Source organism: Lycium barbarum, chromosome 1 (genome assembly GCF_019175385.1).
Source record: "Lycium barbarum isolate Lr01 chromosome 1, ASM1917538v2, whole genome shotgun sequence".
NCBI lineage: Eukaryota > Viridiplantae > Streptophyta > Magnoliopsida > Solanales > Solanaceae > Lycium > Lycium barbarum.
In genome coordinates, this window is record NC_083337.1 from 168,609,075 (window position 1) to 168,627,881 (window position 18,807).

Here is an 18,807-nt window from a genome sequence, read left to right on the forward strand (position 1 = left end):
ATGAGAGTATGGTGACGTGGAGGAGTTGCATATATTTTATGCTCCGTTACTAACTTATTTTTCATTCCTCAGGAGTTTAATGATCAAAGGCTTTCACAGAAATGAGTCAACTCTCTAATGGCTTCTTATCGCTGAATTTGGATGTCGCCGATAGCCGGGATGACACTGACACTCTTGGGGATATTGAGACAGTAAATGGAAAAGGTAAGGCTGGAAGCAGAATTTGTAACTAAGTGCCTGCGTCATGCTAAGATTTGTAGATCAATAGCTGTGTTAAAAAAGAATAGTTAAATAATTGAATAGTCATTAGAAAAAGGAGGGGAAATAGTTAATTCCCAGTTCTCAGCATAATTTTAATACCAGAAACCCTAACATTTAGCTAATCCTTGCAAGAAAATGACAATTTGTGAACTATGCAGGTAAAGCCAAGGAAAAAGATGACAACTCAGAAGAGTACAAATTGCCACTTGTATGGATTGACCTTGAGATGACTGGTAATTATTAGTTCATTACCGGTGAAATTGGTTTGGTTCTTAAAGTTGGCATACTGAAGCACATGATTACCAACTTTGCACATCCTTAATTACTATTTTCACAAAATAAAGATAATACTATAAATTATCCTGAAAGATGATAATACTGTTATCTTAAGAGACATGAGTTCAACCAATTTTTCTTTTGAATTTCCTTCCTGTGTAGGTTTGAATATCGAAGTTGATCAGATATTGGAAATTGCTTGTATAATTACAGATGGAAATTTGACCAAATCAATTGAGGTAGAATTGTCTCTCCTTTCTAACTTATCCCATATTTCTAATCTATTTTTGCGCGCTGTGAACATCATCATCTATTCAATTTCACAGATTTCTTTGTTAAAGTTGATTATTTCTCTGATCACGTGGTTATTAAGGTAAAGGGAAATAATGATTGAATTATGTATGATATTGTTTGGAGTTAGGAGGAGAGATCTGAAGTAATGGTTATGGTACTTATCACCATACTGCCAATTGGCTGATGAAATTTCTGTCTCTGCTTTGCTCTAGGGTGGTAATATCCTCTGAAATTTACAGAAATTTGTCCACCTTCTCTATCATTAGAATTTAGCTGTGCATGATCACTTGTGCGTCTATACATCTCTTCAACATATTCTCATTCTTCTACCAAAAGGAATTCATTTTGTGCTTTCACAAATAGGGTCCTCATTTAGTTATACATCAAACCAAGGAGTGTATGGACAATATGGGAGAATGGTGTCAGAGCCATCACGCGGCAAGTGGTGAGTGGCTTAATGTGTATGCATATGACTAACATTTCACAATAGAGTATTTGTTGATTCTAAAGTGAGTTCAAATATGAAACTGAATGTAATTTAGGTTTGACTCAGAAGGTGCTCAAGAGTACCATCACCGAAGAAGAAGCCGAGAAGCAGGTATCCTATTTCCTTTTATAAGCCAAAAAGTGCTTTTAAGCTGGTTTGACCAATTTAAAGTCAATCCAAATACCATCGAAGCGTCTTTAATATGCTTTTGTCATGGACATTATTCTTTTTTTATTATTATTATTTTTTTATTTTTTATAACCGTGGTGTCCGGGCCCCCAGCTTGCGCGCACCTTGTCTAATTCCACGGGATACCACTTTGTCACGCCCCAAACCTGACTGAGACGGACCATGTTCTACATGCAACTACTATGAATCTTTGACAAACTGTATTACGTAACTTAAAAGACATATGAGAACTTTAAGTAACTTTTGTTCATAAACGTGGCCACTGGCCTATGGTATGCACTTGTCATACAATCGAATACAAACACCCATATTGTCTACGAAGCCTCTACGAAAACCCATGACTGAACAACTGATATAAGCGTTGGGATAATCCCCGATCTACCCGTAGTCTACACATGAAGATGCTAGACCTGACTCAGTTCCAGATAGAAGTGGAGCTTACAATACTACCGCTGAATGTCCGCATTATCCAGTAAGGAAGTCTGCCAACCTGTATGCCTAGACCTGCAACATGAACAAAGTGTCCCTCGGCAAAAGGGACGTGAGTACAGAAAGCACCTTCCACCCGCAACAGGTACCACCATACCAGGTAACTGTGTCCACCAAGGCTGGGACAGATAGGAAGAAATCACCTAGTGTTTCTTGTCTCTGCTGGGATTGGATTTGAACCTGAGACTTCATGATTCTCAACCCACTTCATTGACCACTAGGCCACACCCTTGATTTATTCAAAAGAAGAATTTAGATTTAGAATGTAAATCACATTTCAACTTTTTGCTATACGTTTGATATTGTTGCCGTGATTGAGCTGCATGACAATTCTGGATCTGAAAGAACCCACAGACATCTACACCTTTCTCGGCCATTTGGCTAAGATGAATCACATACATTCCTCATGTGTCCTGGGTTCTACAAGTTGGTTCATCAGAGTAATATTCCTATTTTTTTTCCTCGCACCGTGCAGGTTCTTGAATTTGTCAAGAGGAACATAAGGACGTATACACCACTGCTCGCAGGAAACTCAATCTATACGGATCATCTTTTTTTGAAGGTATGGTGTATGTTTGTCTGAATCTATAGATACCATTTTGAGGAATCTCATCCAGAAATAGATGGATGTGGACATGTGGTTACTATATCTTTCTGGTGGTGCCACTTAACTTCAGGATTATTCTATGTTTCTACTCTAGTCGACTTGATAGCCTTTCGATGTTCAGGCATGTAAGGTCACGAGTAATTTTACTTTTCTCATTTATTTGTTACAGAAATATATGCCAAATTTGGCAAGTTTGTTTTCGCATGTACTTGTTGACGTCAGTAGCGTAAAGGCGTTGTGTGTTCGCTGGTATCCAAGAGGTAAAACTACACTGCATTTTGAGGTTAAAATCTTTGTTTCTCCATTTTTACATGTTGAGTTTTGCTGCTTTTTTATTAGACAACAGAAAGGCTCCTAAAAAGCAAAACAAGCACAGAGCGATGGATGACATTAAGGAGAGCATAGCTGAACTCAAATACTACAAGGAGCACATATTCAAAGTCTCCAAGTCTAAAAAGTGACAGTGAAGAAAATTCTCATCTCATGATTAAGGGTTCTCTTGATATGATTCCCAAATTGAGGTGTTACCTGCCAGTGTAAAATGATAATGGCTTTTGATGTAGAGGTCTTTGGTCTAAATTATGAGCTTAGCCAGGTTTGGCAAGCTGAATTTATAATATGACATTATTGGCTATCATATGTAATTTGGGGGAGAGAGAAGTAACAAGTTTACGCCCGACCCTGAAACCATAGCTTAAATGTTCACGGTTATGGGTCGGCTTGTAACGTAGATGAGTTCCAACTTAGAGCTCCTTCCACTCTAAACTACCGTGTCTCTATTTGGAGCTTTTCACAACAAAGGTTGCTTTTCCCTTTGTTCGCATACTAATGTTTATTGATTCGTACATTTGTTTGTGTTTTCCTGCTCGGTGGCAGGGTAGTCCAACTATCCTGTGATCATATTTGGAATGAAATGAAGAAATAATAATTTTGGGAACAGGACAAGGAATAAGACTATTGTAGATTGAATAGCATTTACATGAACGGTTCAACATTAAGTAAATATTAACGTAAGAGATTCATCAAGACAAACATCTAATTCTAATATAGTATAATACTCCTAGAAGTCTATCAATATGAGTCAGCTAAACACACATATTTTCTTTCTCGCACGCACTTTGTCTAGTTCTCGAACTAAACAAAGAAAACAACAAACACTTAATATCCATAAGAAAGCGTTTGGTATTTTAGTACTTGTACGCATGTATTGAATTGGTTCCCTATAGTGTAATAGTATCTCTATACATTTCCAGTAGGAAAAATTATTAGTTTCTTCTACCTTTTCTCCCTCTTATTTTCAGATGTGTATAAAGAAAGAAGAGATGTAGCAAGCATCATTTTCGTTATGTCTTGCTGCCAATTCAGTTTGCCTATTACATGAAGAATACTATGTTTGTAGAGTATGTGACCTGACTTGTTTGAGAAGCACATGTACCATTTGGTAAAACAACAAAAACTACGCGTAAATCCCAAACTAATCGGGGTTGGTTGGACGTTCCATATCCATTCCGCTCCATTTCTGCCCTTTTCATTTAGTAATCAGGTGAGCTGTGTTGCTCTGTGTACAAGATAAGTTGTTGAAAAAGAGCAAATTGGGATGGCAAGCTACTTGATAACTCAATAACTCTGCCCATGTGAGCTTGTTTATATTGTCGTTCTCAAACTCGGGTAAAGTAGTAGAGTTGTAGTAGCTTGGAAGTTGGGGTAGAATTATTCAATATATGTTGAATTCTCGTAACACAGATTCTTCAATTTAATTAAATACATATAACAAATATTAACTTTCAAGAGTTAACGATCTTGTGATATTATTTGCAAATTCATTTCATTTTTGGATGATTTGTTCCTTTTCTACTGCTTGGTCCGAGAAATGGCACCGAGCGAAGCCCCAAATGCGTCTACTCCATTTTTTTTGTAATGACGTCCTAGGCAATGTAATAGATCTTATCGGATGCAAAAATACTAGGGCGATTTCTTATTATTTGTTTAAGTCTTGGTGGATATAGTTACTCAGTTATAAAAAACACTAGCAAAAACTCACTATACTGTTGTCTAAATGAGTTATTACTACTACTATTTCAAAGTAGTCACGTGATTAAAGTGTACCATATATTATCTTAAAATGAAGTGCAAGTTCCATTTTTACTTCAATAAATTGCAACAATTTTTTCCATATACATTAGTTAATGCCTACGTTTATAAACCTCCCACACGTGACACAGACCAAACAAAACGAGACGACATATAAACATCATTTCATTTAAAACACATCAAATATCATTCATGCAGACCATCGTTGTCCGAAAATATAGCCGAATTTCTTTTTTCGCCATTTTGCCAATTCTCTTCCAAATTGTTTATTCTTTTCTTGATCATTTATACATTTCATAATCACTCCCGCTAGTAATTGCGGGTGTGTGTGTATGTGTGTGTGTGTGTTTTTTTTTTTTTTTTTTGTTTTTTTAAATTTCCTTCTCAAGAGTACATATCTCTATTTCATTTAATTGATCCAATATTCTTCCCTTTTCTATTACACCTTGCATGAAAAAACTCACGAGAAATCAAAGCAGTTATTTTGATAGGAAAAAAGATATATAATTATTTGTAAAAAATGGGTGGAGGTGGAGATGAAGGAGAAGGGTCATTGGAATTTACACCAACATGGGTGGTTGCTGCTGTATGCACCGTCATTGTTTCCATTTCTCTTGCTCTTGAACGTCTCCTCCACTATACTGGAAAGGTCTTATTTTGCATCTTTTTTTTATCATCTTTTTCAACAATTCGTTGGATATAATTTGTTATATGAAAAAGTGCATGGTTATTAACAAAAACAAAAAAACTCTGTTCTTGAAAACTTTTCAACATTTTGAAATTATGTCCTTTAATTAATAATTTTCTGAAAAAATGAGAGAGATTAAGATCCAGCAACAACCAATGTTGCTCAGACTTTTCAAAAATGTTGTCACTCCGAGTTGGATCCTCCAAAAATGTAGAACTTTTTGAAGATCGGATACGCACCCATCAACATTTTTGAAGAGTCCGAGCAACATAGCCAAAAAGCACTAACACTTTTTAAGATCACATGAAAACTCGACTGTCACTTTTTAGATAACTGTAATAACATCTTTTGTTGCATCTCTAAAGATCAGGGTCTGCAATCCCATTTTGTTGTCACGTTGCATATAAAGGATTGTCATATTTGAGTTTGTCTTACGTTAAGAAACCAATACTATGAAGATGACAATAAAAAAGAATCTTTACATAATAGTATCTTTTTTCGCCTCTTTATGAAACGGTTCCAAACTAAATAGAGTGAAATATGATACAGAGAATTCATATAGCGGACTCAAACTTGTTTAGGCTTTGAAAAGCGATTGTTATCAGCACTGTTACTGTTTGCTGTTGCTTTGCCTTTTTCTATAGTTGCTCATGTTCCTTTATTTTGCTAACAATATGTGCAGCATCTGAAGAAGAAGAAACAGAAGCATCTCTATGAAGCCTTACAGAAAGTTAAAGAAGGTTCTAAAATCTCTCTTTTATCTCAGTCACGCAGAAGTTGATACTCTTATTTTACGTACAAGTCTTGGTGGGCTAGGACCAGGGGCGGAGCTATAGTTTTGTCAACGGGTTCGACAAAACCCCGTAAATTTAGGCTAGATCCTGTATTTGTGTTAAAAAATTTACTTAAACGTGTATAACTAATTTATCCAGAACCCATATTAGCTGCCTTTTCTAGAATCCAGAACCGACGAACTCAAAATCCTAGCTCCGCCTCTGGCTAGGACTCTTATTCTGTCTTGATTTGTACTAGTAATTGTGAGAAATCAAGAGAAAAGAAAAGATAATACAAGACACATCTATTATAAGTTTCAAACACAAGATATTTGATGGAATAGTTACTAGTGTGAGATGATGTAACTTAAATCTTCTGATATTCTAACTCTATTATTCTATCACTAGCACTTAACATTCTTAATAACGATCAATTAATATATCTGTAAACTTTTCTCCATCTAGATCTTCAAAGTTTAAATTGATCAATTGAGGCTTCATTTATGAACTGGTTTTTGAATGTGTATGTGCAGAGTTGATGCTCTTGGGGTTCATATCCCTGCTATTAACAGTATTTCAAAGTCGTATAGTCAAATTTTGTGTGCCTCATCGTGTCATAACACACTTACTTCCATGCGCGTTATCTTTGGAGGGTTCTTCATCTCATGAAGAGCCTCATGCTAGTAATCAGTCGGTTCACTATCATGCTGGTCCTCATCACCATCGGCATTTGCTTGCAGAAGAAATGACTGCTGAGGGTTACTGCCATAAAAAAGTACTTAAGTCCTTGCTCTTTATCTTCCTCCTACTTCTAGTACTTTGCATTGGTGAATTTTTAGTATACTTCCTCTGCTTCAATTTAAGTGTCTTACTTTCTTTTTTAATCTGTTTAAAAAACAGTGGCGGACCCATGTGCAAATTTTGGGTGCTCCAGCACCCATTAAACTCAGTCACGGAGTGTATAGCTGTATAGAAAATATAAAGGAAACATATATAAATAGTTAATAGAGCACCCCCGAACTCAAAATTCCTGGGTCCAGCACCCCCGAACTCAAAATCCTGGGTCCGCCACCGTTAAAAAAGAACGCTTTTTCTATATTCTGTAACTCTTTCATATCAAAATTTTACATGGCATGTTTAGGACCACAAGATTCAAAGGGCGTTTTGGTACATTAGATACATCTTTAGTTTAAGATCACGAGATTCAAAAGTTTCCCTTATTTTCTTAAATTCCATGCCAAGTCAAACTAAGACACTCAAATTGTAGGGGAGGGAGTATTAGTTTTCTATGGTGTAAGGTTGTCATTAATTTAACAAATGTGTAGCAGTCTTTCTGTGGTTAACAATTCATGAGATTGTGCCGGTTCATTGAAAAATCATCTAAAATGAACTGGGATATAACAATAAAATATTTAGAGAGATACCAAGAGACTCCTTGTTTCTTTTTATACGATACTTCATCCATTTCAATTCATGTGTCTTACCTTCCTTTTTTAATTTGTTTCAACAAGAATACCACCTTTTATATTTAGTAACTCTTTGAATCCAATATCCTGCGGGGCATATTTAAGACCACAAGATTCAAAGGGCAGTTTGGTACAATATACACATCTTTAGTTTAAGACACAAGATTGAAAAGTCTTTTTTACTTTCTTAAACTTCGTATTCGGTCAAACTCAGACACATAAATTGGAATGGAGGGAGTATCTGTCTTGATTAAAGAGAACTTATGTGATCGATGCTTCTATACAAAGAAAAAAAGAAAAATTGTGTTGGAACTTTTTCGGTTTTATAATTTTTCATTTACTGCATTATTGTGCCAAAAGAAACCAATTGTTGGTAACATATTCTTGCTGATTTCAAGTAAGACGAGCTGTGAAAATATTGTGTAGCTGTTCTTAATTTCTTGATGCTAAAGCTAAAGGGAGTAATTTTAAATTCTGGTTCCGAAATATGTATATCAAATTTTCCTTTTATATCATTGAATTCTAAGTATAATCCTTTTTACTTAATTTTTTTCAGCATAAGGTCCCGTTACTATCTCTTGAGGCGTTGCATCACCTTCATATTTTTATCTTTGTCTTAGCTATCGTGCATGTGACTTTCACTGTTCTGACTATTATATTTGGAGGAACAAAGGTCAGTACTAAGCTTTTCTGCTTCAGTTTCTTATACTTTTGTCTTTCGGGCTAATTGATAATTTGTTACCTTTTTAATAATGGCCTAGATACGTCAATGGAAGTCCTGGGAGGATGCAATAGTGCAAGATAATCCTGAGTCCGAACATGGTATGAATTGTCACCCATGAAGAGTTACGTCCAACTTTTTGGCACATAATTTTTTTTTCTTAATACGGAAACTAGTATTGATGGTCCTTTTTGCAGATCATTTGAGACCGGCAGTTACCCATGTCCATGAACATGATTTTATCAGGAACCGGTTTCAGGGTATCGGTAAACAGTCAGTCATTTTGGGTTGGGTGGTAAGCACTTCCCCTCCCTACTGAGTATCTTGGCCATTCTCCGGGTACTACATGCAAAAGAGCCTCTCTTTTTTTAGCATGTATAAAAGTCTAATAGTTAGTCACATATCTTAGGTTACCTCAGCCTATACTCATTTCTTCTTTTCTTTTGGTTAACACAGCATTTGAATTTAGAATATAACATGATTATATGTTAGGCAATCATAGAATTCTCAGTGTTCAAGAAACTTATTCGGATAGGACTTTATGTGATTTTAGTTTTGGAGAGTATATATTAGTCTTTTATACTTTGGATCGAAATAAATGTATCTTTCTGTTACTGTCAAGATTGATCCTGCTAACTGGTCCTCAAATGTCTTAGTTCAGAAATGGTCTGTTTCTGGTTGAAATTTCATCGGTGCAAATAGAACAGAAAAGTATCATAAATTTATGCTAGTCATAAGTTTACTACTTACTGTGCTTTGGTGAAAGTTTGCAGCACTCTTTCTTTAAGCAATTTTATTCTTCTGTCAACGAGTCAGATTATAGAGCACTTCGTTTGGGATTCATTATGGTAAGTATGTTATTTTGCCCGATTGAGTTGTTAGATATTGGCTTTTGTTTTACCATGTATTGGGTGCTTTTACTTGGCTTATGATATAGTAAAAGCATATTCCTTTTGTAGACACACTGCAGGGGAAATCCAAGATTCAATTTTCACAGGTACATGATACGTGCACTGGAAGACGATTTTAGGACAGTTGTCGGTATCAGGTAAGTGATAGATAGGATGATGTTAAAACTATTGACATTTTCCTCTCCAACTCTTTAAAGAGGGTTTGAAAACATAATTTCTCACCGCTGGTTTTTCAAATTAACTTGTTGTTCTTTGCTTTTGTTTTTGCAGTTGGTATCTCTGGATATTCGTAATCCTCTTCTTGTTGCTCAATATTAATGGTATGCCAGTTAAAACTTGGAATAGAGCTGTTTACCTTGCTGCTACGATTTCATTTGTACTCTTTTCACCTCAAGTGCTATAGCCCACTTGATTTTTACTCTTATGTAGAAGGCATGGGAGGAGTGATTGTTGTTCTCTTGGAAACGAGTAGTAATAATTTGCTTATAGTGATTTTAGCAGTATCACAGACTAGAATATCTGTTTGGAGGAAGAAGCTGCATTTAGGGGCGGATGCAACATTATGTTACCGGATTCATTTAAACCCAGTACTTTCGACACATAGAACAAAGTTATGCATAAAAGTCCACTAAAATTGTTACAAATAGTAGATATGACCACATAACTTTAAAACTATAATAGGCTCAATGCTAAAAACCTTAAGGTTGAATTGGCAAAGCTTAAATGCTGGATCCGCCTCTGGCTGCATTTAGCTTCTTGGTCTATTGAAGTCCGTGTTTCGTATAGTTTCTTATAAGGATATTGGACTTCCCAGTTTATAAACACAATGTTAGTCACTTGATTACCCAACCATGACACATTTGATGTGCCAAATGTTAACTGAGGTGTAGTTTCTATGCTTATGTATACAGTATTCTTCCATCTTTCTTTTTTTTTGGAATAAGGTATTCTTCCATCTTTCTTGTGAGTTGTGATAAAATCAAGACTCTTACTAAAATGCTTTTGTACATCGTTTTACCTGAAGTTTTCATCACTCATAAGATGAGAAATTTCACGATAATATTTTGAAAATTGAATGCTTGCATGGAATAACTTTCATGCTACTTTAATTTCATGTTACCAAGGTTCTTCAATTGCACATATAGTTCTGGTCATTGGGTTGTGGCTTATGATTTGACGGCTGACAAATCATTACGCTTGTGCAGGTTGGCATACATATTTCTGGATTGCTTTCATCCCTTTTATTGTGAGTGACCCCATCATAAATTTTACTTGTGTGTGCTATTTATCAGAATACTATGATTTAATATTCTAGGACGCAATCGCTTTTCCTGATTGCTGTCTTTTAGGTTTTGTCGTTAAGAAAAATAGATAGAGTATCTTCTCTGGTACTCGTGTTCAAGTCATAATCAATGCTAGTTAAACATGAAAAATTTCATTTGTAATGTGTCTGGTTTTCTGTCTTGTTTCTTATTATTAGTTTTTTTTCTTTTGGCATTATAACACTTGTGCAGCAAGAAGCTGACTTAGTTCTGTGTCCTTTTGTTCTTCTTTTCGTATTTTTCAGCTTCTGCTTGCTGTGGGGACAAAATTGGAGCATGTGATTATACAGTTAGCTCATGAGATTGCTGAGAAACATGTAGCAGTAGAAGGTGAATTGATTGTAACACCATCTGATAATCACTTTTGGTTCGACCGACCTCAAATTGTCCTCTTCTTGATACATTTTATTCTCTTCCAAAATGCTTTTGAGATAGCATTTTTCTTCTGGATCTTGGTGAGCTAGTAATCAAGTACAACATTCATTTCAATGTTTAATACAGTTCAATGCTCTTTTCTTAATTTCATGGTTTTTTGATCTTTGTAGTACCAGTATGGCTTTTACTCCTGCATTATGGGAAAATACGTGTTCGTTATTCCTCGGCTTGTCATAGGGTAGAGTACATTACTCCTTATCAGCTCTACATCCCCCTCCCCCCCAAAACAAAGTGGTGGAGCTAGGATTTTCACTAAAGGGATTCAAAATATAACGAATTAAACATATGAAGGAGCCAAGTAACATTTACTATATATATGCACAAAAAAAATATTTATAACCTTATATATACAGTGAATTCTCCAACGAAAGGGATTTGGACGAACCCCTTAAACTCCCTAGCTCCGTCCCTGCACTCCCCCCACCCCCCAAGACCCCTCACCCACCCACCCTTTTCCTTCTGTCTTGGGGCAAATGTTCTTGCCTTCCTTTCACTTACGTTATATCTGATTTGTATGCTCATATTTGAACGCTGTCTTCATCTTTTCCAGGGTATTCATTCAGGTTTTATGCAGCTATAGCACATTGCCACTTTATGCTTTAGTCACACAGGTAAGCTTTTACTCAAACAGTTAAATGCAATACGTTTGAATTCTATCAATGAAATTTAAACCTGAATGTCCTTCTAAATCCTTTTTTTGGACATGATATTATAGATGGGGAGTCATTATAAGAAGTCGATGTTTGATGATCATGTTCAAGCGTGTCTTCTGGATTGGGCTGAGAAGGTTAAAAAGAAGAAGGGACATAAGGCTGCTAGAGATAGCTTTAGCCATTCAACTGAGGGTTCTTCTCTAGGATCACCAATGTCTGTAAACGGGCAGAAAGAATTAAATCAAACTGGGGTTTAGCTGACACTTGGATCCATGTGATTTAGATTGTATTGTGTAAAACTGGAGTATGATCAAATATTCAATCTTCTAAATATGGATGTATGATAACAGTGCCAAAAAGGTTTAGATTTAGTTCCTGCATATAAATCTTGGGCTTTAGATTTTTATTTTGCGTGATGAGTTTAAATGGAGAATCATGGTTGACCTCAACTTGTTTGGGACTGAGGTGTTGTTGTAGTAATAATATTGGGCTGTCCCTAAGCTGAAGTAGGGAGATTTGTATATGTTCCCTCGCATGTTTAACGTTCGATGAATTAGATATATTCAGCTCGCAATGTTTACCATGTCTTGCACTTGATTTCAGCAAAAAGTACCATTTGTCCCCTTCTTCTTAGGTAAATTGTGCCATCTTGAAGAAGACAGCTTTGAGATGATTCTCTTCTCGCCAAATTAGCAGTCGCATTGGTCGGAGAGACCAACAACATACCCTGTGTAATCACACAAATGAGGTCTGGAGAGGGTAGAGACTACGCACTCCCTAACCATTTTATTAGTGCAGCCAGCACCCAAGGGTGTTGCCTAACTATCAATGAAATGGGTGAAATCATGAAAAAACCGAAGCTGAAAACCTACGAGAGACGAGACAAAAGCCGATAGGTGATTCCTCATCTGCCTAAACTTAACGGACAGAGTTATCGATGCCTGTGCTAGTGGGAGATAATAGGTACCTGGTAAAATAGTCAAGGTTCATGTGAGCTAGCCCGAACACCACCGTACAGTGGCGGAGTCAGAATTTTTACTAAGGGGGTTCAAAAATACAAAGAAGTAAACATATGAAGAAGCCAAGGGGATTCAACATCTACTATATATACATAAAAAATAATTTTCACGTTATATATATAGTGTAATCTTTCGTCGAAGGGGGTTCTCGCCTTACTAGCTCCGCCCCTGCCACCGTAGTTACAAAAAATAGTGCACTAAAGAACATAAAAAACAGAAAAACGAGAAAGATTGCAGAATTGCAACTTTAATGATAGACAACGCAGAGTTTTGTCTTTCTCAAACAGATTAAATATCAAGTGGTTATCCAGATTGATGATGGCTTAAAACAGGTATCTAACATTGCATTGCAAATAATTCTGAATGCCAAACTTAGTTTGGGCACTTGATGGGTAATAATTACGAATCAGAAATGACATTTGCATTGAGCATTGCCAGCCGAAGTTCGCTTAAAAAGTCCTTTTGTAACCCAGTAGAAGATCCAGCTCCTGCTTGTGACATTAACTGAAGGCAAAAAGATAAATGGTTCAGTATTTTTGGAGAGATGACCTGGGAGAGAGAAAGGGGGAGATAATAAGCAGATTGTATCTTACTTGATGTGGAAGCATAGCATGCCCCAAGGGTGATCTTTTTGTGTACATTACTGGCCTTTCTGGGTAAACAGAACAGCCGATCAGAATAGAACAACAAAACAATGCCTCAATCCCAAGCAAGTTGCGGCTAAATGAATCCTTATTGACCATGTTACTCCATTTAATCTCATCTTAATCCAAAATTATATACGATAAATAAAAAATGCAGATATGTTTTTTTTTTTTTTCATATGAAAATATATATATCTGTGATCAGAAGAGTAGATGAAAGGTTATTATTATTAGTTTTCACTGATAATTGGAGAAATCATCTGATTTCATTACAAATAGAAGTGAAATTTATTCATGCTCAATATCTCCAGGGTATTCTTTCTGATCTACGCCCATAGGCACAGTCATCAAAGCTTAGTTACCAAATATAAAACAAAGCCAAAGACTATCAACCACTTAAACAGATTATAACAAATTCAATACTTTCTGCATTATTTTATCACGGAGAACTACAAAAACAAAAGCATCACTTCCTGCAGTTTTCAACCATATAATCAAAGCTAGAACTCTCACAAGAGTGTGCTGACTTACTCTATGGTACAGAGAAGTAACCCAAATCAAAGAGGTAGAATGATGTCCTTTGGAAAATGCAAATCCATCTTATTGCTCTAAACCTATTTTAGACTCAAGGACATCGACACTTGACATTACTATATAAGATGATAAACGCAAATAGGTCATTGAAACTTGGCATACTTACCTGGTAAGCATGAACTTTTGTACGCAAAAGGATTCTAGAATCCCATCATACCAATATTTAGAAGTATTATAACATTTTTTGGGATGAATGAGGGTCAATTTTATTATTTTAAGCATCCAGGAGGTGAATGGCATATACAAAACAAAAGCTCAGACTCCTTCAGGCTTAGAAGCGTTCAACATGCCATCTAAAAGAGTAAATGAACTTTACTTCGAAAGAAGCACCAGAATGGATCCGTTACGTAGTGAAATTAGATGTTCACAAAATATGCATTTCTTACACAAATCGAATTTGCGAAAGGTGGCAAAAAATTATTCCTGGATAACTTCTCTACATTGCAATTCAAGGAAGAAATCAGAGCAATTGATTAGTAGAGGGCCACCCTTTAACTTACCAGGAGAATCTTCAGGTAAATTATTGTGAGCAGTCAGAGCAGCTGCCCAGCCTACAAAAAGAGATGAAACTTCCATCACCATTCTCATTGTAACTTCTTGTCATAGTAAATAGAGGCAACATACCAACGTTCATACACAAGACAGAAAGCTGGTTATCAAATTACCATAATATCATTATAAAATATATCACCAGAATATCTAAATGATGGCACGGTGACACGTGGGAGGGGGGACAAAAAACCCACACATCATAAAATATTGAGCTGGCTTTTCCCTAGGGACTGCTGATGTCAACATGCTAGTACGGTGTTCTATTGCGTAGGATCAAAGTTTTGATTGCAATATCTCTCCCTTTTTTGGCTATGGCTGACAGTTTCCTAAGAGTGGGTCTCAATGGGGAAAAATGACTAGATGATTCATATAACTTACAAGTTACACCAACTAACTTGGAACTGAGATTTTGTTGTTGTTATTGATAGTTTCTTATTGTCAGAAGCAGCAATTAATTCTTTCCTCTTAAACCTGATTAATTCGTTGTTTCCTTGATATATATAAAGTAAATGAAAATTTTCGTTATTTTCTTGATAGATACAGGAATAAGGTGTCTTACTGTGAAACAAGCATGAAAGCACTGTGCAAAAAATGCTGTTAACAACACATATGATAGTACTCTGCGTTAAAATGTCGTCTTGACCGACAACTTTCACTTCGATTACCTCAATCAAGTTGAAATGCTAAGCTTTTCATCAAAGGAAAATGCAAAATGAAATAACTCCAATGGAAAATTTTGACATTCCAAAGACTGAGAGCATCTTTATCGTCGAGGGGATTCCAATAAGTCAAAAGTTATGAAAGCTACTACTCTTTGATACGTATCTCATCTTTGTCAACAATTAGGTCCAAAATGATTGGTATGAAAAACAGGCTAAATTAAAGAAAATAATTTGAAGAGAACCAGTAAATGCTCATAGATGATGGAAGAATCACATCAAAAGCCAAATCACCATATGATCTCTTATAGTTCACTATACGAATTCAGCATCGATAGAGAGCTCAACGTTGGTGTTGATAACAAAGACAAGTGAAATATATACAAAGCAAAATATGATAGACATACACAACAAAAGTGAACTGAAAAAACACTTGAATCTGAATAACTGAACGGCGCGAAAAGGCATCAGAAAATGGGAGAACTGAAAAAGATATGGAAGGTATGACAACATAATTGAGATAAAAGTGATTAAATAGATAATGGAATTGATAAACTTAGGAGTTCATGATTTGATCTAAGATACATACGGTCATTCAGTAGCTGAAAAGCATCGCTTGTAGAACACCCTTGTAGTGGTATTAACCTTGTCGGAGGATACTCATTCACTCGATTGACACCAGCATCAGCTACGGTAGATACAGACTTAGAGGCACTCATTTGGTTCTTCTCTCCATCACTAGCATAGCTGCTAGCTCGTTCAAGTCGATCTGTAAACTAAAATATTAGGAAGGTCGATCTAGATTCCTAGTTTAGAAGACTAAATCCAGCCAAACATTCATAGGCAAAGTACACCAGTTATCCTACTTCTTCGAAGCATACATCACAAATAAAACTAGTCAACCAGTAAGAGCACCAGTTTCAAATACAAAAAAACTAGTCAACCAGTTGAGAGTTTAACACTCTTTAAAGGTTTTATTCTATGTCAATAGTTCAACCCAGATTATAGGAATTATTTACCCTTCCCTATGTTTTCTCAGGGGTTCGACATTGGCTAATCTTGTTGATGACTACTAGTCTACCATGTATAACCTTAAAAAAGGTTCAATTCTACTAGTTGATAACAGCTAAAAACACATGATACAGAGAGTCCCTAGAAAAAAAAAATATATATATATAATCAAGGAGAAGGCGTTTATAGCAAAACCGAATATGAAAACTGTTTCCTTTCTAAAAATTAATAGTTGCATTGAGCGGCATGTTTTGCTGATGCTATAACAATAAGAAAAGAGAAACATTTGGAGTTACATTGAAGAAACCAACTTTAAAATGCCAGCTTAAAAGATCAAAAGGATAGCTTCCACTGATTGGCCGCTGGTATAGAGACAATCGTATAATGCATCCTTATGTCCTATTAGAGTTAACTCATCTCATCGGAAATTCAACATCTTCCAGACTTGCCACTTTCAAACTTGTCACTATCGACACAGGCAAGTTCTGATGTATGATCACCATTTAATTACACCATTAGATATTTCAAAAACACTGTGAATGATGATAGTAGTATTTGAGAGCAAAAGGAGAATATTCTTTTATTATAGGTCAGCTGAGAACAAAAAATAGCCTTGTAGGATGAACATTGAACACAATGCTCATCATGAGAGCTACAACTCGTTTTGTAGTAGCTTGTGTTTATCGTTTAAGTGAGATTAGTCTCTATAATAACAGTACATTACATGTAAATTGACGCATTAAGCTTAACATAATCTCAATTAATCCTTCAATAGCTAAATTTTTACTTGTAGATGTATGAAAACTAGTTACCTCCTCCAGATTTTCGCCTACCGAGTGAACGATTCCTGGTAAAAATCACACGAAATCAGTTCAATTACATAAAACATGTCCGTAATTAGAAAGAGCAATTCGTATATAAATATCATTATTAATTATGATACCGCTGGTTGGGAGGAGCATAACGTTTGACAGTTACGGTATTGTCGGCGACTAATGAGTCTACGGCAGGATGTTCCGGCATCTCCCCCTTCGTATTCGACGCGCCTCCACGCGCCGCCGCCACACCACTTTCTTAATGTGAAGTACCGGTGATATTCTCAGTTGAGCATCAGAGGACGTGTGATAAGTTCATGCTTTCTGCGTTTGGGTTTTGATTGATCGATATTGTGGTGTTTTGCTTGGTTTCTAAGCAATACAAGTTACGCGCTATGGGAGAGTGAATGCACTCTCCAATTTTGCACCTTTATAACTTGAGCCCCGCACTTTTGTAATGCGAAAAATTTTTTTGGAACCAAACTAACTCATTAAAAAGAAAAAAAAATCAAACTAAGGTTCACGCACAGAATCTGTGCGTGAAAGGACCAAACTATATTTTTTTAAGTTTGATCTGTGCGTGAAAGGGGTATTTTTTTTTTTTTAAGCCATCAAAAATCACGTTTTTTTCATACTTTGGGCAAAGATTAGTTATGTTTCAAAACCCCGAAACATCAATATTTTATATACAACTTAATATATTTTTTTTGCGTACAATAACGTCATCTAAGTGTCATATTTTATAGGATTTTGATTTAAGTGTTTTGAAATAAAAATATTATATTAAAAAATAATTCATCCAATTCAAAAAGGTTCAACCAAGGTATAATATATCTCATTCAATGTTCCCACCAAGGTTTGATCCCACATTGTTGGCACAAAAAAGAAGTGAGTAAAAATGGGAGGCTAAACCACCAAGCCAAATTGGTGAATGTCACAAAGTAGACACTTTTTATATTTTATATTGTTCACTAATGCTATCTAACTCGTTTTCATAAATTGAATTTGAACCTCGAAATTGACATTCAAAACATCATTACCACGGGATTAGCATCTCGAAATAGATTTTTTATCATTAGATTTTTACTAGAGAAGAATGAATTTTTTGCACAAATTTGGGGCAAAATTCAAATTGAATGGGATAACGGGCGTTTTTTGGAAAATCGGCTTGGCTTTGTCTGCGTAGATCTCGAAAAAATACCCTGAATCAAAAAAGAAAATCGCGTAAATCGGACATCCGAGCGCAAAGTTATGACCATTTAAAGTTTCAACAATTTACAACTAGTTTTCCACCTATGCTCCGATCCTTATTTTTTCTTTACATGAGTGAAGAGGCATATGTATACTTGATGTAATGAGCCGATATTATTGTACGCTAAAAATAATATTAAGTTCTATATAAAATATTTATATTTCAACGTTTTGAAACGTGACTAATCTTCGGTCAAAGTAAGAAAAAAAACTTAAAGATAACAAGTTTCCAAACTTACTTCGAGGCACTTTACAACCCCTAAAACGACGATCCAAACATAGATGTATACTTGATGTAATGAGCCGACATTATTTTACGCTAAAAAAAATATGAAGTTCTATATAAAATATTTATATTCCGGTGTTTCGAAACGTGACTATCTTCGGTCAAAGTACTAAAAAAAGCTTAATTTTGAGTTTGATTTCCAAAAAATAAAGTTTCCAAGCAAACAAAACTTACTTCGGGGCACTCTACAACCCCTAAAACGACGATCCAAACGTTTAGGTATACTTGATGTAATGAGCCGACGTTATTGTACGCAAAAGAATATATTAAGTTCTATATAAAATATTGATATTTCGGGGTTTTGAAACATAAC

The 18,807-nt window shown here is 35.6% G+C and overlaps 2 protein-coding genes and 1 pseudogene across 2 annotated transcripts; 2 read left to right on the top strand and 1 right to left on the bottom strand.

Annotated features, from left to right (window-relative positions):
* The first annotated feature begins 79 nt into the window (after positions 1–79).
* On the top strand, positions 80–3,450 carry LOC132606790 (oligoribonuclease-like; annotated as a pseudogene).
* A 1,399-nt stretch (positions 3,451–4,849) lies between these two features.
* LOC132626591 (MLO-like protein 1) lies at positions 4,850–12,243 on the top strand. The gene is made up of 14 exons (XM_060341511.1): positions 4,850–5,343; positions 6,065–6,122; positions 6,689–6,930; positions 8,178–8,294; positions 8,383–8,443; positions 8,540–8,637; positions 9,116–9,190; positions 9,302–9,390; positions 9,524–9,573; positions 10,459–10,499; positions 10,821–11,030; positions 11,121–11,188; positions 11,561–11,621; positions 11,726–12,243. Exons 1-14 carry the CDS (start codon positions 5,215–5,217, stop codon positions 11,918–11,920), a joined length of 1,494 nt encoding a protein of 497 aa, XP_060197494.1. The 5' UTR covers positions 4,850–5,214; the 3' UTR covers positions 11,921–12,243.
* Positions 12,244–12,913: 670 nt separating this feature from the next.
* Positions 12,914–17,364, bottom strand: LOC132606801 (uncharacterized). The gene is made up of 6 exons (XM_060320435.1): positions 17,086–17,364; positions 16,955–16,989; positions 15,721–15,900; positions 14,421–14,471; positions 13,276–13,334; positions 12,914–13,186 (listed from the first exon to the last, which is right to left on the bottom strand). Exons 1-6 carry the CDS (start codon positions 17,163–17,165, stop codon positions 13,082–13,084), a joined length of 510 nt encoding a protein of 169 aa, XP_060176418.1. The 5' UTR covers positions 17,166–17,364; the 3' UTR covers positions 12,914–13,081.
* Positions 17,365–18,807: the final 1,443 nt, after the last annotated feature.